The 24,637-nt window shown below is 43.0% G+C and overlaps 1 protein-coding gene across 1 annotated transcript in view; it reads right to left on the bottom strand.

Annotated features, from left to right (window-relative positions):
- Window positions 1–24,637, bottom strand: part of LOC121604427 (microtubule-associated serine/threonine-protein kinase 1-like) — a 67,711-nt gene that overhangs the window by 36,912 nt on the left and 6,162 nt on the right. The window contains exon 2 of the mRNA XM_041933940.1: window positions 20,551–20,582. Coding sequence (XP_041789874.1) covers window positions 20,551–20,582 — 32 coding nt within the window. The remainder of the gene's footprint in view (window positions 1–20,550; window positions 20,583–24,637) is intronic.

Genomic DNA, 24,637 nt, shown 5'->3' on the forward strand with positions numbered 1-24,637 from the left:
GTGTGCGTGCTTCACTGGAGTGCCTGTCAGACCAGATTTTGCAGAGCAGAACCACATCTGACAAAGAAGACAAGTTTGCTCCATGTTGCATCAGCCAGCACGCTGCTCTACATCTGCGCAGGAAGTGATCGTGGACGCACACACAAAACTAAAAAAAACGGTCACATTGGTTATCATGTATCTCCCTCGATCTATAATCTATATTGCAGTCTTGCAGTCCTCCCACATCCTCCCTACGAGTATCTCTCCCACTTTTTGATGCGAGCAGTTCTTTCCAGCACTGTGAGACATCAAACCCCTGGCAGGATTTTATCGGTGGCAGTGCGCCTCTGTGGGCGCCAGCAGAGGAAGAGCTTGTACTCAACCTTGCAGAACAGAGGAGGATCATATTGAAATATTTAAGGGAAATGCATTAGCTTTGGACGGAGGGCTGGAAGTGGCATAACGCCGTCCTGCGCTACAGCACTCAGAAGATGAGATCAGAGGAGAAGGGGGAAGGGTGGAGGGTGGAGGGAGAAAGAAGATCAAGATAAAAAAGTCAAGAGAGTGGAAGTGCATACAGTACACTCCTCTGATCTACTTTGTGTGTCATGCTCCTCTTCGTCAAACCACAGTTATGCTTCCTGCAGTCGTCTTTCCTTTCACTCGCTCCTTAACCTGCAGTCTCTCAAATCCACATTCTCGCTGCTCTTCCTCAATCAAAAGCTGAATCACTCGAGCATACGCTAGTCAAGCTTGGCTCCAGAGCATATTCTTAGCTTTTGATTCATGATTCATCACATCTACAGCAGCCTGACTCTGCCAGCGAACCGGCCAGTGATTCACATTTAGGTGGAGTGTCTAATGTTTGAAACCGAACATTACGGGGAGAGGCATTTAATCTTACCTGCCTCGTCTCTGAGACTTTTTCTTGGTGCTTATCATTGTCAGTCACAAGACATCTCTTCACCATCTTTCGATAACTACTCACTCATCTGTTTCTCCTTCACTTCTTCCATCTTTGCTCTTTATCCTGCTTCATTCTCATTCTGTTTTCTCCTTCTTCAAAATTAATTCACTGACTGATGAATAATTGAAATGTGAGAAGTCCAGAAAACTCGCTCTTCCACTCTAACACCCCTTTTCAGGGTTGTAGAGTCGACCAAACTATTAAAGACAGTAACAGAATGAAAACCCACCAAGGCAAAGCAATCTAATCTTTCAATAAAGCCAGAAGTCTCTTGCAGCCACTCTGCTCTATAACATTGCTATCTTAAATGAATGCTGCAAAAGGGCATCTTGCCCAAAGCATTTGTACTGTAAAAAAGGTTAAATAGGAGTGCTGCTCTTTACTCTATAGTCCAGCAGTCAGCCACATATTTATCACCACCAAAGGTCACATTAGATTCCTGCTACTTTCTGCAAAAGCCATGAGATGCATATACGATAGAGGCAGCATGATGGAAGAGGAAGGAAGAAACATCGATCAGTAGTTTGTGATGATTTGGACTCAGCTTCTCTCAAGCTACCCATTTGATCTTGACCTCAGTCAGTAATTTACTAAAATTCAAAGAATGACTTCGGGCAAACCCCACAATCCAAGCAGAAACGTACATTTTAGACATGGAGTTTATTATTCTGAGACTAGAGAATTAAAGCATCGACTCAACACAGGGCCTTGGGCCTACATTGCAAACTGGTCTGTTGGTGTCAATTCTATTGGATACATCGATCAGCACATTTAAATTAAACGAAAAAGCAGTCCTGTGTCTGAACAAGCATTAATTGACCTCTTTTTTTTTGCCATTTGGGAGAAGTGCAAAAAACTGTAAACACAACACTGATATATTATCATCTTATAAAGTCGATACCGTGAATGTGTTAGTTGCAGTCGCTTATTTACTCATCCAGCAACATTTTTACTCTCTTGTTTTTGTTCCCCTGATGAGCAGAAGTCTGACATTCCCTCTCCTTTTGGCAAAGTTTTAGTCTCCACCAGCTCCTGAGGGTAAATCTGTCTTTAGCTTCTAAATGCTAGTTGCTAATTTTGTCTACTGTCTGCTGCTGAGCAGATACCGTACACTGGATATATCAGAGAGCTTTTAGGGGAAACACTTGTCTGCTAAAACTGGAAACAAGTCAATGAGTGACCCAAAACATAAAAGAGCTGCAAAACAAAAACAATGAACTGAAAGACATTAACATGCTCTGCAGATCCGAGGGGAACGTCAGTCTGGAGATCCTTCTCTGTGGGTTCACTTTGCAAAGGTTTTCACCAGTCAGTAACGATGGGATGTGCTCCATGCTTTCAGTAGAAATTCCTTCATATGGTATTTTGACAATGGCAATGGAGAATGCTGTCTGGCACGTTGGTTCAACATCTCCCATAAATGTTCAGTCAAGGCTGAGAAACAGGCATGCTCAGTGAGAAAAACAGTACTGACTGTGTTGCCATGATATATGTAACACTGGAATGTCATACACTACATCTGCATTTGTTCTGTTCCTCCATGTTTGAAGGCAGGTTTTTCCTTTAATTACCTCCACCAATGAGGTTATGTTTTCGGTCTGGTTTCTTGGTTTGTTTGTTAGCAGGATTATGTAAAAATACTGACCCGATTTTTATGAAACTTGGTGGAACCATGTAGCGTGGGCCAAGGAAGAACACATTACATTTTGGAGTGGACCCGAATTACAGGACGAACTTGGTGGTGGTCTGTGCTCTCTAAGTGCCCTTCTATTTGGGTAAACGTATACAGTAAAATAACATAGAAATAGAAGAAATGTGCCTACACATGTAGAACAAAGGGATACTTCCTTCTCTAACTCATCAGAAAGGCAGGACAACAAACAGTGTTTAAGAAGGACTTCATATTAGTCTGTCTTGCCCTGAAATCCGGGCCACATAATTAGCCGTCACAGCGGTGGCAGTCAGTGAAGGTCACAGGACAGGAGCTATAGGTGGCTGTAAGGGATTATGACTTACATGCTATAGCTTCACTTGACTGAGAAAGCAAAGAAGATAAGGGAGGGGGGAACGTGCTGGCAGTGATGTGTGTATATGTGGGTGTCTATGTGTTTGCCTTTGTGTGTGTGTGTGTGTGTGTGAATGTGACTTTAAATCACTCTGTCACGGTTATGGTCTTGCAGCCGAGGCTCATCCTGCCTCAATCTGGCTAAGAACGTGTACGTATGTATGTGTGTGCGTGTGCGTCCATGTGTGAAAGATAGAACAGTTAGTATGCTGCACGTCGCCATCTTTGAATCATAAATCTATAGCTGTTCTCTAGTTTTGTGGTTAACTATAAACACACGCTCAGTTTACAGCCAAACAATCCTGCACTACATCATCTCCACCTCCTCTGTTTGCTGGCAGATGGTGATATTCAGATTCATTCAGTCATCCACTTGCGCGTAAATGAATTTTGAATGAAAAGATGAAGCTTTACAGAAATCGAGACACTCTCCTTTCAAATATTCAAACTCATTCATATCCAATTAGGTTCATCAAGAATCAAATTCTGTCTCCCCATAATGAATTGACCGAGAAGAAGGAAGATGAAGAGGAGAGCGGAGAGGAGAGGAATGTACAACGTTACCATAGAAACAGCTTTAGAGTCACACTTCAAAAGAAGCAAACGGTGACATCACCGACTCCTTTTTTTTCTGTTTTCAGCCAGAAACAGACAACTTGTGTTAAACAAATAAAATCATGAAGGTGAGCACCAGACTGGTCTAAAAGAAAACATGATCTCACCCTGCAGTGAACCGCAACGCTGTGTGAGTCAGTGTCTGGTGATATGGCCGAGCCAAAGAGTGCTTGTGTGTTTTTATGTGAATGCCAGTCGTATAATCCATCATAATCCATTGTGTAATCCATCATGCAGGCTCAATCTGTGTGCGACAGAAGAGTAGCGGTGAGGCGCGTGCTGCTGTCAGTCAGACAGAGTGTGATTCATTGGGGTCAATGGTGCGTGCTGCTATTGTGTGGGCCTCTGTTGACGGACACCAGAGCTGATGAGAAAGCTGCAACGGAGAAACAAACTTTCATTGTGTGTGTGTGTGTGTGTGTGTGTGTGTGTGTGTGTGTTTGTGTGAGAGAGAGGATCAAAGTGCGTATGTGTGAGTCTGTCAAAAGGTGCAAAGCAAGTCAATGTTTTTCTGTTTATTTGTCAGGAGGTCTCGAGAAACAGCCTCCATAACGACAAACAGCGGCGGGGGAGAGGAACGAGGGAGGGAGTGGGCAGTGATGGTGAGAAAGAAAGGAAGAAAGAAAGAAAGAGTGAACATAAACATTTAACAAGTCCACACCGATTTGAGGCACAACATGAGACGCTTTGACTTTTCAAAGTTTTAACCAAAACTACAATAATAGAAAAGCTATAATCAGCATTTTATTATCAAATATGGATCAAATGACTGTGTATAAGGTGAAAAGTGATGCATGCTGAGATGATGAAGATAAGATCAAAGACTCTGCAGTTTTGGTACCTTTCAGCTGATTGTTTGGTTTTGCTGCTTCCACCTGCCGTTGTACCAGTGGCGTATGTGTGTTTTGGTCTAGTGCTCTGTCATATGCAGCTCCCAGTTTAACTTGGTGGGTCATGCTTTTAACTCTGTGCAGTTTTCATCTTTGTTTATAATTGTATCATTATATCAATGCACATGGTACAGTATGTTCCTAGAGGAGTTTAGACATGGACAAAGACTTGCATGCAATTGTAGCTTTGCATTTTCACATCTGCTCTACAAACGACGGCATGTAGGCTATGTTGCCAAAGTTAGTTAGCCAAATACTACGCTACGTGTGTGTGGCAACATGAGTGTTTCTATATTTCTACTGTCATCATTGCAGAAGACACAAGCTCCAGAACCGCTCAGTGACCGCGCTTTGTCTAATAGCAGAATGGTGGTGGTGTCTTTACATTACAGGATCACACCTGTTACACTGCTGTTCATCAACTGAGAAACGCACTGTGCACGTCCTGCTCAACACCAGCCACACACAGTTAGTGACTAGCTGGGGAACATAATGGAGAATTAGAATAAAACTTTGTTGTATAATATGTCAAGTTGTGTTTCCAGTTTGTTCTGCTGCCCTCAGCGACCAAAGAAAAGAATCAATTCATACCACTTTAACTAAGTGTTAAAGTGTTTTGGAAGCCTGAATGTGCAGGACATGAACCCGAGTCCTTGGCAAAAAAAATCAGTGGCATACAGAGCACAGCAATGAGGATCACATAAAGAGACAATGTCAAAGGGAACCAACAGAGAAACAGACAGAGCTAAAACCACAAACATGGACACACAGATGTGACAGCCATCAACCCCTGCCTCTGTCTTCCTGCTCCCAATACTGAAATCCAGGGCTGCCATTGGCTATAGCACTCAGCCCGCTGTGGGGTGGGTCAGAGGTTAAATCTGTGGTAATGACTCGTGCTGAAGCTTTGACGAGCAATTATCCCCCTGCAGGCCTCCGGCTGGCACTGGGCCATTCATCTCTCACACACACATGCCCATGAACATGTACACACTCGTGGAAAAACACAAACGCACAGTGTCAGTCCCTCAGCACGGTCCCAAAGCTGTCCCAAACTGTCTGCACCCATTACAAAAAAATAAGGAATACAAGCAACATTCATTCATTTCGTCATTAAAACTCCACATTTCATACGTCCCTGGTGCTCATACACTCTCTCAGTTGGAAGTTATGAGCTGGGATGGAACAAGTGCATAAAGTCGCTGTCCAGTAATAATAATAGGCCACGGCTGGTTAATTGGTACGATGCTACTGGGTATGATAGTATTGTATCTACCAAGGTAATAACTGGGAACTGGCAACACAACAACGCTGCCACAGCAAAGATGGGGCAAGAAACAGGAGCAGGCAAAGTCTTAAATAAGCCAACAGTTTATCAAGAGATTATATTTGAGACAGAACTACAAAACTACAGCAAGTACTTTAGGTCAAAGATGACGCAGGAAGTCAATCCATAAACTCTGATGGAGGATTTCAGTGGACAGTTTGGGTTATAATTTAACTGTTTGCCTTTGTCTGATGGTCTGAATGCTCATGTTTCTTACATCCTTTTAGCAATGTCACCATGTACCCAGATGTCAGCAATACACTTGACAAGTACAAGGGACAGCTGTGCCATTGGAAAACTATGATGTAAGTAACTGAAACTATCCATCAAGGCTAAAACAGATTTTCATGTAAAAATACCAAAGATAAATCATCACCATCATCCTTACTCATGAGTTTCTTTAAAATAAAAACCCATAAACAATTTCACAGCTTTATTCTCATTTCTAAATAGCACTTATACATAATAGAATTTGATTTCATTATGTTTCTTTTCGTAATTATCTCCTAAATGACCTCTCTTCTCCTCTCATCTCCTCCAATGAAGCTCTGTCCGACGGCGTCAACCATGAGCCATTTCAGCAGGACAGCTCCACTTTATGCAAGATCAATTAAAGAATGAGTTGATTCAGGATGAAGCAGAGACACTGACGCCCTGATAGCACATCATGGGAGGATGTTCAGCTGTCTGGTGCAGGATGTTATGGACGCAGGCGTCAACATGTGTGTGTGTGTGTGTCCGTGTGTGTGTGTTGTGTGCCACTGGACCATTACTGATTATTCATTTGCATGCACATGTGAGCCTGTGACAGGTGTGAGCTAGCGTTTGTGCATGCTTAATGTGTTTTATCTAGCAGATTATTAACTCTGCGTGTGTGTGTGTGTGTGTGTGTGTGTGTGTGTCACAGTCAGTCAGTAGTGTCATCTTCTGCTCTAAGTGCTGACTCACAGGGCACAGAGGACACTAGACCTTCCTGATGTTACACGATCGATCCATCCGGACTCACTTCCTGTCAGGTGACATCTCTGTCTCCGTCTCTCTCTCTCTGTCTCCCTCAGGACCTCTTAAAGGTGAGTGCATGTTTACAGCTGTGGGAAATGGGATGGGAATGGAGGGGATAAAACGCTACCCCTTTAAAAAAGCTTTCTGGACAAACAGGCTGGTCTGTTAGTGCATCCTGTTACGCAACATCCGCTGTTTTTACTGGTGGTGTCCGAGACATCCACCAGGATCTAGATGGAGCCCAAACTCTGGAAAGTGGCCAAATAAAGCCATGTGGGCAGATTTATCAAGCGTGAGGCATTCAGATGGTGATTGAGGGGATGATTGAGTGATGCTGGCAGGCAGCAGATGAAACCAAACAGGTGACTTAAATAAAAAAAAGAGTATGGGAGAAAAGATAAAGGACAGGATGAGACTAGGAGGAGAACGTACCGTCTTGGTGTTAGGGGTTGCTGCAGGGGTTAGTCACATGGCTTTCTTGTTGCTATGCAATGTAGTACAGAGAGACATAAATAGAGGCTTTTGCTGTTATTCCCCATGAAAGAGAGGCTACGCAAGGAGGCAAAACAATGATGACAAAGCCGTCCAAAAAAGTAAGCACTACAGCTTCACAGTGGTACAGAGGAGAAAAAATGTAGCCGAAGAGAAAGGCAGTAAAAGGAGGTCACAGAAAAAAGCTGAAAAGCTGACTGAGTCATTTCAGCATCTCAGAAAAACAGCAATAATTTCAGCAATTCATGCTGTGACTCAGGGGCAATTCTCAGTTTACAATATCACTCGGCACCACTTCAGTAAATAAAGGAAGGTAGCGTGTTTTGTTGTGACTTCAGGAACTCACTGATTTTGTTGTGAGCTGGTCAGGAAGCTCGTTGTATGACTGAATAAAAAGTTGGCTGGCAGACGAGGCAGCTGACTGCCTAAATTACTGACCAACTGGGTGGATGATAAACATTCTGGCTGACAGTCAGATTGTAGGTATTTCAGTCTGAACTAGACCCTAACTATCTCACCGCACCAGAAAATTTTATAGTGGACTGACTAATAAATAACAACAAGGTTTAGCAGCTCCAGGCCTTGACCTGGAGCTGCTAAACCTTCTCAAAGAGGAGACCAGCTTCCAACACTTTGGCTTGGATTGGTCATTTGAAAACCATTTCTTTCCTTTTTTTTTCTTTTCCTCTTTTTCACCAGGAGGCGATTAGCCTTGCTTAGCATAACTGCAGGGTGAAACGGCTACATGGCTCTGTGTAAAGTTCAAAAACACACCTGCCAGCGCACCAAAGGAAACATGATGTGTCTTGTTTGTTAAAATATAACAAAAATGTGTGATGTAACTGTTTCTCCACGAACAACAGCAGAGCACATTGAACTACATAGTTTTCATGCAGATTAAACTAACAAGATGTTTTGTGTCATTACTGAGATCTAAAGGTGCTCATCTTCCAGTGTTTATGCTAAGATAGGCTAACTGTCTGCTGGCTCTAGTCCGCTCTCCCCAGAATTTGTTTTCATCAAGGCGGCCAAAAGGTGCCGCTGAAAACCTGTGGGATGTTGAATATTAGACTGAAGCATATAATGTATACTCTTTACTCAGAAGCATTTGCATACACTTGCAAAGAGGTTTGGTCAACAACACAGAGGCTCAACAACACAGAGGCTAAGATTTTCTCATATATACAGTAACGTTGAAAGCATGGGAAAAGGCAGGAAGTGGGCCTAGATATGAGATTATTTGTCTTTTATTTGTGGGAGTACAGCCTGGAATCTACTTTGGTACAAAATATACCAAATATAAAAATCTGACCGACTGACATTCCCTCAAATCTTCTTTTTCTTTCTTTTTCTGAGTCTTTTTGGAAATGTTCTAGAACAGACAGCAGAAGTAAAGGCAAGCTAAGCTCCCTGGTTGAGATTAAAGGTGATGGTACTTGCATTCAATCACACGATAGCCAAAGATTCAGCGGTTTGAAACACACCACAGCCGGGGCACGGCGCATAAATAGAACACAGCGGGACACAATAAACATCCAGACATCTATTTTAGTCACATCACTTCTCTCCAGTGGAAGGTGTTGTCAGATGTCCTCTAAAGGTGTGAAAGTGTATCCTCGGGCAGAGTGATGCAGCAGGAAGCCGTGGCGGTGCAAAGCCCTATCTGGATCTTTCTGCATGTGTCACTATCGGTCTCTCGTCTGCTGGCTTCCTGTCTGCATCAGTCTCTCCACCCTGCCTCTCTTTGGGGATGTTGTTGTCTCAGCTCTCTGCAGTTACTGCAGGTGGAGGGCTGAGGAGTGATCTGAATCACCACGATCATGACGCTTCACTTTGTTCCCACCGCGACTTTATTTGCAGCAAATGATCCGTGGCCATCACCTCGAAGAATAAAGCACTTCCTCCGACGAGCGTTGCTCATTTGCATGAGTGCAGAGTCTCACAGCATGTCTAATAGACATTAAAAATGATTTAATCTGATTATGACTAATGCATATGGATTCACAACCAAGCAAGCATCTCTTAGAAGAGAGTTTGAACGGAGATGGCAGTCTGAAGTTTAACTCAATATAACGTCTGGCGTAATACTACGAGGCTCTAAATCATGACACTAATGGTTTTAAGCAAGCTTAAAGGAACAGCTAAATGGCTCAACTGTACATGGACAGCTCTGACACTTTGTGAACAGATGATTATTTATTGTGTGGTTTGCATGAGGTAAATTATTTGATTTACAGCTCCCTGATAACACAATGGTGACAAGGCTGCATTTTGGATGATATTACGTAATAAGTGATTTGCTGAGAAAAAAATGTGGAGCAATAACATCATCGTTTTCCTAATTTCTGCAGTTTTGCACTGCAATTTCTGTCCAGCACGCGATCCAGCAGGGCTGCGGCTTTAACGGTTCCTTTCATTATCAATAAGTTTACTGATAACTTTCTCTGTAGCTCGTTTGTTTGATCTATAAAATGTGAGCGAAAAATACAATCCCTCAGTTGACATGAACTTGCTTGTTTTGTCTTTAGTCACATGCCCAAAGACATTCAGTTTATTACCAGAGAAGAGCAGGAAAACCAGCCACAGGGGCGGAAAAGGGAAACCAGAGCATTTCTAATTCCAAACGTCTGCTAACAAAAATGTCTGAAATGATTCTGACTTCTGTTCAACAACTTGGTGACCAACATTCTGAAGGTTAAGCTAAATGTTATGTTACATCATCTATGAGTCAAATACAACACTGGTAAAAAATGAAAAAAATATAAACAGATGTAAAAATGTACAATAATCTATGCAAGGATAAGGCTCAGAGTGGCCTTAATAAAAATGGCAATGTGCAAAAATTCAACATCAACCTGAACTGACACAAACATTAATAATAGAATACTGGCAGGCTCATATTGTAGCAGCAGCTTCTACAAAACAATGCAGGCTGCAGCTTTAGATGCCAACCAAACACTCGTCTTTGTGCAGTACTTACACAACCTGACACATCAACAGTTACTCAACAACAACAACAACAACAGCCTTAACTTAATGTCCACTTACTGGCTTTAGCTGTATCTCACAGTCTTCTTCACTGGATGTTACCGTAAGCCAATTGAGCTCCATCCACTCAGGAATCAGTTTTGTTTTTTTGTCAAACTACTGCTTCAAAGGTCAAAAATGAATTTTAATGTTTAAGTATTCAAACTACTCGCAGGAACAGAATGTGCAATTTCAATTTTCAATAAAGCTGCATGTTAGGAATTCAAATAAGCACTTCCTGCATAAATCCTGCATGCTCACATTAGCGATACAGGACGACACCGAGTTACATCATCTCATCAGATTCATAGTTTGAGAGCGTCTGTATAAATGAAATAATCATTTCATAAACCTAAATGCATATCGCCTCTAAGAAGATGAGAGAATGAAATGTCATTCACATGCAGTTCGCGTTGCCTGGTTGTCTTCCAGCTCACGGCTATATAAGAGATGTTGTGTTATCATGTCACCGCAATATCAAAGATAAACCACCAACAGTCTGTGTGTTTTGGTTAAGGCCAGCCTGAACACCAGCCAGTAACAGATGGTGCTGTCATGGTACAAACAACATGAGCGGAGCACAGAGAGGACTTTTCCTTCTCTATACTATCTTTCACTTCATTAAAAAAGACCAGCCAGGCAATGCAACAGCTCAAATATGACATATCAGTGAACGTCATCACCTGGTCAGGACAGGAGATAAGCACGTTTTTTAACCTCGTGTATGAAAAATATGCACGGACAATTATCTGAGGAAGCACCATCATTCGGGGAACCTACTTCAAAGCTATCAGGTCCATCATCATAATGTATGCTGCACTGAAGCATAGCCTGAATTAGCTGTGACAAAGATGACAGCAACCTCAGCAGATGGTAGATATGTATGAAATGAAACCACTGTAGCAAGGTGAGAGTTGTTTCTGTCTAACTATTACATATTCAGCAGAGTGCAATTATAATCTGTTACACCATGAGTCGAGGAACGAGAGCTTATAGGCCAAATGAATCAAACAGCAGCCGGTGTATTATGGAGCTCTACTGAACGACAGTTTTCTCTTTGCCTCACATGCCTATTTATTTAATCAGGGAAGACCGTGGAGAGCAGGCTCTCTCCTGATAGCAGCACATAAAAATACAGGAGAGGTAAAATTTGCAATACATATAAAAATGTACACATTGTTTTTTGATCTTTGCACTACTTAACTTATTGTTCAGTCCTTTGGGGGTTTTTTTGTCTTTTTGTCCTCATCGTTATTTCCTTTTTTCCTATGCAAGTATATTGAGGGCAGTGTCAACCAGAGTCAAATTCCTTGTATGTGCACGCACACTTTGCCAATAAAGCAGATTCTGAGTCTGATTCTGAACAATAAAACTAAATTACAATAAACACAAAGCAACAGAGGTGCAGGAAAAATCCATCAACAAGTTTCACAGCAAAAAGGCTAAAGACAACAAAATGAGAGACAACGTTAATTCAAATAAAAGCCCCACATTCATATCACTCTATGTCTGCCATTTAGTTTTAAGAGCTTCTGCAGGTTGTTCCAGTTTCCCAGTCTGGTGATCCTCGAGTCTTGGGAGCAGTGAAAACTTGATTTATAGCTAAGAAGATGAAAGATACCCGGCTAGTTTTCCAAGAGGAGCATTATAGATAAACAGAAAGCGGAGCTGTTCTCTTTTCACTGTGAATGACTCGCAGCCAACGTTCTCATATGGTAAACATGGATGTGCTCTAAAAGCATCCGCAGTTATGAACCTAAAGGCAGAACGACGGGCTGCAGCTGGAGGTTTAAGAGTGGAGGCAGGAGAATGCATATAGATTACATCACCACACACACACGCACACACACACACACACACACACACACACACGCGCGCACACGCACACGCGCACACGCACACGCACACACACACACACACACACACACACACACCAATGTGAAAAGTCAACATTAACAGTGTGTATGAAAAGTGGGATGAGATGTCCTGTATTGTTGGTGAGTGGGATCATTTGCATCATGCGCACTGTAACAATATGTGTGAGTGGGATAATGCTGTATGCACTGTGTGTGCGTGGGATAAACATGCATTCTCATGTTCTTGGCAAGAAAAACACTGAAACCTCCGTCACTCTGTCATCCAGCTTCCGTCCCTTCCTGCTCCCTCCTGTTTCTCCAGCTCCCTTTCATAATCTCCAAAAGCTAAAATAAAAAAACAAAGGAGTTTACCTTCATGTGGGAAGAGCGAGTGAGAGGGAAGGAAGTAGACGAGCAGACTGAGATTGTATCGTCATGGGCTCGGTTAACCCCGGTGGGCTACTCTTAAATGTAGGCTGAGACACCACCTCAGGCTCAGCCTTTCATCCCCCCCCCCGACTCTCCTCTTCCAGTAGCTCTGCTGCTTTCTCTGTCTCGTGCCTCGACTTCTCTCTCCTACTCACTCACTCAGTTTTCTGTCTTCCTTTAGCTCAATCTGGTTGGGAGTGGGCACAAAGCATCAACTCTCTTAATTACCACAGCCGGCCAAGGCAACACAACATGCACAAACGAAACAACACACACACACACACACACACACAATACAGAGCGGCACAGAGCAAGAAAGAGAGAGAATTAAAAAGTAGAATGAAAGAAATATCAGGGATAAATAATGATATTTATAACTCAGAATTAGGGCTGGGAATTGTGTGAACACTTTCCATGCTGGTGCTGATACGATACTTGAGTTGCAGCACCACCAACACATAACACGTCTTTTAATACCTTACTTTGTGAATTGTTTTCCTTTCTACAAAATGGTGTAGAATATATTGTTTAAACAAACAACACTCGCAAGCTACCTGGTACACAAAGCTAAAACTGATGCAGTCTGATGCAAAAGTCCTGCAATGAATCTGACTCCCATGAGGGTTGTAATGTTCAGCTATTGTTGACTGTTGCAGAGGTCCACATCATTTATATAAACGAGGGCAGTGATGGTAGTAGTAGTACTATTAGGGTAGTAATCTGTATAAGTGCAGCACAGTTCAACAGCACCACGACCTGCAGCCTCAAAAACAAACATAAAGTTGAACCTACACCTCAGCTCTAACATTATAAGCTTCAGGACTATAAACTTCTGTCCAGAATTGGGAAAGAATTTTTTCTGGTCATTGTCAGATTAAGCAGATAGTCAATGCTAACTATAAGCATGTGATACTCCAAACTCATATTTTGGTCACTACCAAGTTTTGAGGTTCGATGCATTGCCCAGTTTAATAATGATGGTAGAAAAACTCATTTCATATTATGCTTTATTGTTCAGTTTGCTGTGTCTTCAGCACAATACAGATGCACGCAGAAAATTGGCATGAAGGCAACAAAAACAAACATGGAGGAGAGTGAACGCGACTCAGAACACGGGGATTCTGAGCGTGAGAAGGACCGGCCAAGGCAAAATGAGGAAAAGAAAAGAGGGTCCACCTCTGTCGCATGGATGTGGTTTGGTTATGAAGAGTCTGACGCGGACCAGAAAGCTGTACTCAGCAAAGTGAAATAAGAAATAGGCCTTTCCATGTTGTCATTTCTTTGAATTCAAAGAGAGCAAGTGACATTGTGATATGTTTCGTTTTCTGTCTCTGAAATGACCTGTATCAGGATCTTCATAATAATAATCGTTGTAATCTAGCTGCAGCCCCACCGCTACTAACAATGTAATAACCTCCACACACAAGTGCAGTATAATATTATGTCAAACTGCTGATACACACTCATGAACAAATTTAGTGGAAGAGAAAGAAGAGAGGAACAACATAAAGACTGTAAACATGCTGAGGCCACAGCAAACACACATGTACAGGCTCATAAGCAAACACACCCTTATACAAATATACTCATGCACACACACACACATGCACACACACAGACACAAATGCACACACACACACACTGCATGATGGCTGACAGTCAGAGTGAGGGAGGCTTTATTCTCGTTCACATACAGAAAATCCTGCTGTTCCATCCCTGCAGTGGGAGCAACGGTGAAGACTCAGACTAATCCCCCTGTGATCAGATGAGATGAAGACGGCTAAAATGAAGCACTACAGGAGGGACTAGAGAGAGGAGAGGAAGGGTCAATGAGGATAAGAGGGGGAAATGAGCAGAGTCACAGGGAAGAATTTAGGAAAACAGATGCAGGGAGAATGTGAGCGAGGAGGGGAAAAGATGGAGGACGGATAGATGACGTTAGGGACAGGAAATACAGGCAAGAGAAAAAGTGGATGAGACAGAAAGAGGTGAGGAGGATGGGAGAGGAAGAGCGGGTCTGTGCCAAGCAGACAGCACTGCCCACTGTTGGCTCTCTGCTACACAAGCACTCCCTGGACGCTGGCAATAATGCCTTCACTTCATAATGCTATCTCTGGCACACAGGCTACTGGCCAAGCACACACATACCTTCCTCTGTGTGTGTGTGTGTGTGTGTGTGTGTGTGTGTAAGAATAAGACATCACCAGTCATAACGTAAACCAGATTAAATCCTCGTGCACATGTGCATCGCTACTATAAAGCACAACAAGGCTATAAATAAATACAGATCCAGCAAGTCTATGGATGTGATCTGTCAGAACACACAAAAACACACACACACACACACACACACACACACAAACACACACGGCAACACATTTTTAAACCTCAATGTACTTTAAAAGCGCTGCAGGCATCTACTTATCAGATGTAGCAGCATAGTGTATGCACAAAATCACATTACATATACACACATGCACGTAAAGACATCAAATACACACACACACACACAAGCACACACCATATTGCTGGAGCTAAATGGAGACAGAGAGACAACTGTGAGACAGCGTGATAGCTGGCAGGGACATCGGAAACATCATGGAAAAACACAACAACCTCCTCCCATGAATCAACACACACGAACAACAGCAGGGCACCACACTGGTCACAAAGACAGCACGGAGACAGATTGTTGCCGTTTACCTTTTTGTGCGTCGAAACATGTTGCTAGCAGCAGAGGCTGTGTTGGCAGATGAACATGAGAGCAGCTGAGCCTCCACACACACACAGAAATAAACACACACACACACACACAGACAGTCAAGAGGCAGCAATTACGCTCCACGCCGGCATGTCAGCCTCCTCTGGCCACTTCAACACACACACACACACTCACCGATGTCTCGCCGTGAGTCTGTGCACGTGAGAGCGTATGCGAGAGAGAGAGATTAAACGATTAGAAAGAATTGGAAATGTCAGCCATGTCACAGACGGAGGAAACAAGAGAGTTAAAGACGGAGCGAGGGGAAGAGGAAAGAGATGGAGAGAGGGGAGCGGGCTGCCGAGCATCCCTCTCAGAAGGAGAGAGGATTGTGGGGCTGCTCTCAAGGGTATCGTGCCAAGCCAGGAAGTGTAGAGCGACAGAGCGAGGGGGGAGAGGGAGGGGGTGCAGGGAGCGAGAGAGAGAGAGGCAGACAGAGAGAACAAGAAAAAGGGAAAGGGGAGGGGGGGTAATGCAGGTATATATAGTATGAATGAGAGTGAAACAGCATGTGGGAGAAAAGAAAGAGAGAGTGGAAAGCCAATCAGAGACATGAGGGAGCAGTGAAGTGAAGACTAATGTGAATGACAGGACAGAGGAAAGGAGAGATGGGGGGGGGTTGGTTTTCACACGTGAGAGTGTCATTCTATGTGCTTCTGTGTATATTACAGCTGGCTCATGAGCACGATTACACGTTATTCAACAGACAGGGCGTTTAAAGAGAAGAATGATATATTCTGTATTTGCCTCATTGTCAATAAAAAGCCTAAAATCTCGATTAAGAAGCCTCGTGTAGCCTCTGCGCCGTTGTAGACCTCCATTGTTCTCCAAAAGCTATTACCGGATAAGGCTGGCGATATTCTCTGTTTTTCTTATTGTCAATAAATCTCCTGAAAAGAGCAAAACCAATCGTGCATTAGTCTGTCTCTCAATGCTTTCTGACTTCTGCAAACTGTAAACTCACTGGCTCCTGCTGAAGGCATAAATCTTCACCCAGTGTTTTCAGTTAAAAAAAAAGGCAAGATATTTCCTTTTGGATTTGTTTGGAGCAAACGTTACAGCAGTAAATAGCAAATTTTGGGGGGGACTATTTTCAGGGGGATTTGGTGATCTGATGAGCATTACCAGCAGCAGGATGGTGTCTGTGGGATTAACTCAAAATAATCCACAATGCCCTTGTTCATCGTCATGAAGGAACTTGTCACCCAGTGCAACCGTGTGACCGGTTTGTGTGTGTTTAACTGTTTTTGGAAAACAATGCAGAGTCATAAGATGTGTCAGACCTTAGCTACAAAGACAATATTTAGCTAGCAGGATAAACGTGATGTTGGTTTTGGTCATTTTTGGGGATTTGTTGACAATAAGAAAATATGAAATATCCTCTAAAAACACGTCAATAAACAACACTGTTGCACCAGGTGACATGTTCCTTCATTACCACGAGCATGAGCACTGCAGTTCATTCTGAGTTGACACAGATGCTGCTGTTTTGTTGCAAATACTCAGTAGACGAACAAATGTGTTAATCCGCATCTGAAAATAGTCCCCAACAAATGCACTATTTCTCCTGCTTGAGTCATATTTTCTAGAAAGTACAGTGCCCTGCTGCTTTAGGAAACTACTGAGCCTTTTTAAAATGAAACTATATGTTTGGGATGCTTTCTACAGCTTCAGTAGGAACAAATGTGCCTGGAGAGCCACAGGCAGGGCAGGAAGTATGAAAGTACTGACAGATGGACCAACACACAATTGGGTTTTTGGACGTTATTGACAGGAAGAAAAATGTAGAATTAGATCAGGCTCATCCTTGAAAATACACACAGAGACACACACAAATCCTATTTTTCTAAGTAAAATGCCATATTGGATGAGCCGTGGTATCGTCTATTTGTCCTAGATATCACAGGAGCTGCTCTGCAATGCACGGCCAACAGAGATGTCATTTCTGTGTGTGTGTGTGTGTGTGTGTGTGTGTGTGTCCCTCCTTCCCTTAGAAACAAATCCACCAAATGTTAAAGCTGACGTGGGGTGACAGTTGCACAGTAGTGCTGAGGGGAGTAATTCAATAATGGATGCCGTCTCTAATGTGGGAGTCTGGATGGATAAAATATACATGGGAGAGAAGAGACGGGGGGAGGAGGAGGAGGAGGAGGGGTGGGTGATATCACTGAAACACAGTGGGGGGTCACAGACAGGGATGGGCAGCATGATATCATATAAAAGGTATAGTGTGTGTATTTTTGTGCATAATGTGGGATTTTTTTTGTCTTTTAGGCTTTTCTGAAGCATATTGAAGCTCTCAGGATTTTAGGATTTGGTAGCCTCGTTGTCCTTCATGTCGCTTTATTCTCATTCTGCGATAAACACCCAGTCATTATGCCCAAAATATAAAACTCCAGCTCCACCCACAGGAGGATGTGTGTAGAAAAATCCAGCGGTGGGAGGGAGGGGGTGGCACAGGGAGCCGCGAGTGCTGACCGTGAGCCTCCAGCTCCGGTGTCTCCTTCAAGTCATGCTGTGACATCTGCCACCCCGCCACACGGGTCATAGGTCAGGGGCAAAACACACCCAATGACAGCAGTGACAGTGCACGCTGCACGCTAGATCACTGACACACACACAAAAGCATGTGGGCAAACCCAGCGTGGCAGCACAATTACACAAGGATGCAGACACACATACATATTAAATAAGTCCTGGCCTGTATAAGCTAGCACCGTCAGACTACGACTGCCAGATAGTACCTCCACAGAGTAAAACGCATACAGAATATTAAACAGACAACCACACACACAAATAAAAAATGAAGTTAAATAAATACAGGGAATTAAAGCCATGCTTCACATTTACAACATCCCCAACCGCCAGCACTGCCAGTGCAGCCATAACCGCTAACATGATAAACAGAGATATGACCTGATTCACATTCTGCGCACACTGAACAGAGTTAAATAAAAAAAATACTTTAACTCTGGACTGCCGCAGTTTCAGAGAAATTTAAGGATTTCAACACTCGAAATGATGACGGCAAAGTGGAAGCATTTTGTGGAGAACTACACCCCCCTTCATGTTCAAAGGCATTTCCAGACAGCGCTTTGAGCCGACGTGAGACACTATTCCAAATTCTGCATGATTTGTGAAGAGCTTTTAGCAGCAGCACAGCAGCCAAATCCAAATCCAACTTTAAGAGCAGAAAAGAAAATTCACACTTTATCCCAGTCAAAGAGCGGATATTGTCAAGAAGTGAGCGGTAATTAAGATGTAGCAAAAGAAACGCCGCCAGAGACAGACGCTCTAATGTCACATCAGCCTGTGTGCGGAAAAATAATCATTCTAATTTTAGTCGTATTTTTATGGTGGAATCAGTGAGGAGGCGAGAGAGAGAGAGAGAGGAGTGACAAACAGTGTGAGCAAGAGAAGCAAAGTTTCATTTCAGCACCACGGACAGAGACTCATCCTGCAGCAACAGCGTCAGGTGCGATAAAACATGGTATCAGCTTTTGTTCCCTCACGTTTTCCTGCCGTAATTGTTTTTACGTGCCCGTACCACAAATTAAGATCATTTAATCAGTTTTGTCAAACCTCTCGGGATCATTCAGTCGCACTCGCTGCTAAATGGCACAGAAAACGACTCCAGAGGTTTCAGTCGCTGAATGTAATCCATCTCTGTGGAGGAGCCCGGCGCACCTCTCCCTCTCTCTGTGTGTGAAGCTGCCGTACAGTTTTTTAATATCTGGCTTGAACATTGACATTCTGAAGGAATCTCTATTCAGTTTCATTCAAGAGCACCACGAGGGCTGAGATGAGGCGTGAGAGCATCATTTGCTTCTACTTTCTGCTCATTATTTCCACATTTTCATATACAAAATGTTAGTTTGCTGTCGGTTACAACTCTTTTTTTTTTTTTTTAAGGCTACATTTGTTTTTTAGCCAACATTTGTTCAAAGTGTGTTAAAAGTATAATGTAGAATTGGCTGTTAGGACTTCCTGTTTGCAATGTACCAACGAGTGGCTTTGATTAAGAAGAAACTTGAAAAAGTGATGATTCTGTAGTTCTGGAGACTTAAGGACCTGTTTTTCCCATGAAAAAAAATCACATCAGATCACATCATGTACTGCTCCACTCTGCCCACTCCACCTCCCCGCCTTCCCAGAACCAGGCAGGGCATTGAGGTCACAGCACGGCTCTCCTGCTGCTGAACTTTCATTGCACAGCTCACTGGTGCAACAGATTGGGCCAACAGAGATGCTCTGAGAGCGTAAGGGCTCCCGCAAAGCTGGAACAGGCTGCAGCCTGAAGACAAGGCTCCCACTGAAAAACACCATCACTTGACCATGACTTCCTTTAACAAAGCAGGAGAGATTCCAAGCCCTAAAGTTGCTCAATGTCCTCCTGGATCCATATTCTTAATATACATTTACAATATGTCACCCTGAGTGTCCATAGTGTCAGTTTACTACTGGTTGGTCTATTCTGCACACACAACATCTATATGTCTGTCGGTTCTGGCAGAGGGATCCCTCGAGGCTGTCATGTGTTATACAGATTGTAAAGCCCCTTGAGGAATATTTGTGATGTTGGGCTGAATAAATAAAACTGACTTGACTTGAATAAAGATGTTATTCCCTCCTGGTTTGTGTATATCTTTCGGCTCACGGAGCAGTTTGATTTGCATAATGTCAACCAATAAAACAAGGCGCAAAATTAATTCTATATTAAGTCAGAGCACAATAAAGTGCCGTATACTGATTCCAAAAAAGATGGGACGCCGTGTAAAAATAAAAACAGAATGCAATCATTTGCAAGCAAACAGTGTTTCACGACAGCGGTTTTATGAAGTGCTCCTGAGCCCATGCAGCAACATCCTTTATCCAGTCATGTGTTCACAAAGTGCTGAACCTCGCTCCATCCTCGCTTGTGAACGACTGAGCCTTTCTAGGATGCTTCTTTCACCCAATCATGATACTATCACCTGTTACCAGTCAACCTGTTTAAAAAAACTCAAATAAAGCAAACAATCTCACCTCCATTTTGGAGAAGGGCGCACACATAAACCTGATACAGTATCTCAACAACACATATTCATCCTCAAATACATGCAGAGAAACAGAGAAATGTGCATAAATGTGAACTTACCTGCTACTTTTTCGGGGCAGAGGTAGATCCTTCTGGGGAGGAAAAGAGAGCAGACAGATTAGACTGAGTAGATGAATATTACACTTTATGCAATCTGTCCTTAGGCGTGTAGAACATCTTAAGATACTGTAAGTGGAAGTGATAAAACAGGAATTAGCAGAATAATTACTGCAATCTCTCATTATAAATACTGCAAACAGCAATTCAGTTAAAGACTGAAACAGATTAAAGCAATTATACTGAATTTCTGTTACTTAATGAAGAAAAGGTCATTTAATGGAAAGCCTTTCATTTTAAAACATGAGAGTGAGTTTTCCTTTATTTATTATTTTATATATGTCACTGGCCCAAATATGCAGTTTTCCACACGCAAATGTTAAAGAAATTTAACCAAAATAAACGCAATTTGGTGTTGGGATCACTCTGTGCTTTGCATTCAATGCACCTGCCTACATGTCTTATATTGGAAAGTTCTGATTTTTGCTTCCTAAATAATTGCTGCCAGACCATCAAACCTTGACAGGCTGATTTGAAAAAGACTCAAAAGACTTTTGGTCTGCTGACGTGTAAAACGATGAAGACACATTTTCATCTCCACATCACATATGATGAACTTGCAGATGTTAATAAACATGACGATGAATCACAATGATTTGTCAAATCATTTGCCACTTTGCTTTGACCCCACTAACACTCCTACAGTTAATCCTTAGCATCATCATTAGCATATAACGCTAGCATGCTGCTGAGAAAAGACTTGTTTCATGGCAGATTGTTAAGTCGGTTCCATGTGCTTCTGTTATCCTGTAACCTGTGTGTTACCTCTTGTTACCTGCGATCTCAGTGTTTGACCTTTTGCCTGTTTACTAGACTTCCTCCTTCCTGCCGGCCCCTGGGTGGTCTTCTGGTTTTCACTTTCTCTGTAACTCTTATAAGCCTCAGTTTATATTATTAAAGCTCTCTGAACTGCACCTGAGCTGCCTCAGCTGTCTGCATTTGGGTCCATCCCCTGTTCCTTTACATGAACTCATAAATCACAGAGTCAAAGTGCAACTGTTGAAGTGCAATCACACAAGAAGCTGCTGCATCAAATGCAACCACCTCACCACTCACAAAGAGAGCAGAACAAGGAACTCCTGATGGACACTGCGGTTTAGAAAATGCAACAGTTTCAAACACTAGCATCAAATATTCTGATAATAAAATGGTTCAAACAGTGGTGTCGGACGAGATGAATCTAAAGCCAGTTTTGAGATTTCTGTTGATGTCTAGCGTTCGTGGAAAGCAGTGTGAAAACTGATCCCTCCTAAGTGCTCAGAGACTTCAGGAATCACTGGGCTGAGTGCAGCCAAAGTCAATTTAAAAAATGTTGCTGCTATATTTATGTCACTGGGACACAACAGCAAGGGCCCTGATGTGATTAGGATCTACTGGGATGAATCTGCATGGTGCTTGTTGCCCATCTATTCCCAATTTGATCGGCAGGTACAATCGGATTACCTTAAATTTCTATTGTCAGCCTGTGCTGCGCTTCTTATCGAGCCATTTTCCACGGCCCGGCGGCTCCGCTAAAAAGATAGTTATCTTTTCTTTCTTTCCACTCAGGGGAGGCTTAATGGCACAGAGCAGTGTCAAAGAAATGAGAGGAATCCAAGCGACAAATCACACCAGGGTCAGAAGTTGACAAACACAAACATGAGAGAAAAATAGGAGACTGTACTTTGCTTTCCAGAGAGGAACCTCATCCTGCTGGACGAGGGCAGTGCTGAAATGTCTCTCTCACACACTGAGTCTCTTTGTCTGCGTATAAGTAAACAAGCATTACAAAACCCAAACAAAGTCGAGCTGACGAAACACGACTTGACAGCTGGAGCTCTCGTCTCCAAACAAGCTTAGTACCCAAACTCACCGGATTTACTTTCCAGCACTGTGAGACTCTTAACACTCACACTTAATAAAAATGCAGCCAATGAGCAGCAGAAACCCAAAGGCGCATTGTTAGAACCTGTTTTCCAAAGACATACTGAAGAGATCATAATCGCCCCTCTTGGGGATTTGACAATTGCAGCCGGCGTGCAGTGATCAAAACTCTGCTTTCCAACACCTCTAAAGCTCGCAACGTAACACGCATCTCATTTGAGGAATCCAAACACAAACAGAAATGTAAAAATGGTCTTGATAAACAACAGTTTTTCTACGCAGCTTCTCTACTGATTGCCTATAGAAATATCAGCATTGGCCAAGAAATAGCTTGAACACATAACTACCCCTAAAACTAAAAACTTCTGTCTTTACATTTATGTTTGTGGACACAGTAAACGACAACATGTCATGTGTTAATTAGTGAGCTTCAGAGCCGCTGCTACTGTAGCTGTATGTAGCCTTGAACAGAGCCAGGCTAGCCGTTTCCCCTTGTTTCCATTGTTTAGGCTGAGCTAAGCTAATTGTCTCCTGGCCGGAGCAGCAGATGTAGCGCACATACGCGAGAGCGGTATTGATCTTCTCATCCAACGCTCTGAAAGATATTTCCCAAAATGCCACATTAAAATACACACGGGACTGGCGGACTGACGCCACACATCACAGTGACAGTAATAGCCAATGAGTTACATCATGAAGAGGAAGTGAGCTTTGCCAGGGTGACTCAGAGAGAGGCCCCGCAGGTGGCTTATATGTGTGTGTCTGTGTGTGTGTGTGTGTGTGTGTGTGTGTGTGTGTGTGTGTGTGTGTGTGTGTGTGTGGTGGGGGGGGGGGGGGGGGGGGGGGGGGGGGGGGTGACAGGGGTGGCTAATGGATAGAAGCCCCAACACCTGCTCCCTCTCCACTGTCTCAGTCCAACAGGCAGCTACTGTACGCGTTGTTGCCACGTTACTGGTCACTCCAGCATTTCTTACAGCATCTCCTCTGTTCACTTGAGCACGACAACCTGTGAAAGTTCTCAGCAAAACCCGCTTTGAAATGCGTGTGCAAGACTTGGGCTGTAAATGTAGGCAAAGGCAAAGAAAATGAACCTGGATGCGCACATCAAGGACGCTTTCAGTGTAAAGTTAGTGCAGGACAAAGAGGTTTTAAAGACCTTTTTAAAGGATGAACATGAACAACTTGTCAATGCAATCCAAATTAGGCTGCCAAACACACATTCCTTTCAAAGACTAAATGTGATGGCTTCAGAGGCGACAGAGCTGTTCACTTCTAATAACATCTTGCTATAGGGAGAGATTGCTGTACACTTTGTGGCAGCACATACTTTACAGTTTTTTTAAACATTCCTTTCTATGTGTAATAACGTTTGTACCATTAACAACACTCTGGGCCTAAAGGGAGATTCATTCCTGTAATTTTAGCCAGTGTGTTACAGATACTATGCCAAGAAGAAAAGACCGTGATGCACAAACAGGAACACTTCAAAAGAAAAGGGCCTTCCGCTTCCATTCCAACTCTGAAACACATTTATGTAGCTTCTATGGTGTGAAATGTTGGCCGTGAAGTTTGTGCCTGCAGATGTGCATATTGTGCATAGTGTGGACAAGAGGTCCGTGCTCTCTGAGTTCCCTTCTAGTCTGACCTCTGTTTAAATACCTCCAGTGCATTTGTCTTCAGTCACTATCATTGAGATTGATCAGCCTCATCTGTGTGCACAGAGTGCAGCTACAGTCCTAAAATAAACAGTCAAATTATTTGCATTCATACTTTTCTATTTTATTTACTCATTTTTGGCCATTTTTAGAAAATCATCAAATCTGACCCTGACCTGTGGAAGACAGGTGGTGAAGCTGGTAGAATCAGTAATGCTGAATTATATCGTGTATGAAAAGCACAAGCTGTGACATGACAGATATACACGAGTAATCTCAGGCCTGGGTGATCATTATATGTGACTGCTCACCATTGAAAACCATTTCCTGTCTTCACAGTCACACACACAAATGTCTCGGCGCATCCTACTGTCTCCTCACGTGCACACACACAGACGCACACACACAATACACATACAGCAAAACCACACAGTGCTAACATCACAATACATCAATATCCACCTGTGGGGAAATAGGTGGAAAAAGAAGAAAGGTGTGATTATGGCCTGACT

The sequence above is a fragment of the Chelmon rostratus genome, chromosome 3, assembly GCF_017976325.1.
Source record: "Chelmon rostratus isolate fCheRos1 chromosome 3, fCheRos1.pri, whole genome shotgun sequence".
NCBI classification, from domain to species: Eukaryota; Metazoa; Chordata; class Actinopteri; order Chaetodontiformes; family Chaetodontidae; genus Chelmon; species Chelmon rostratus.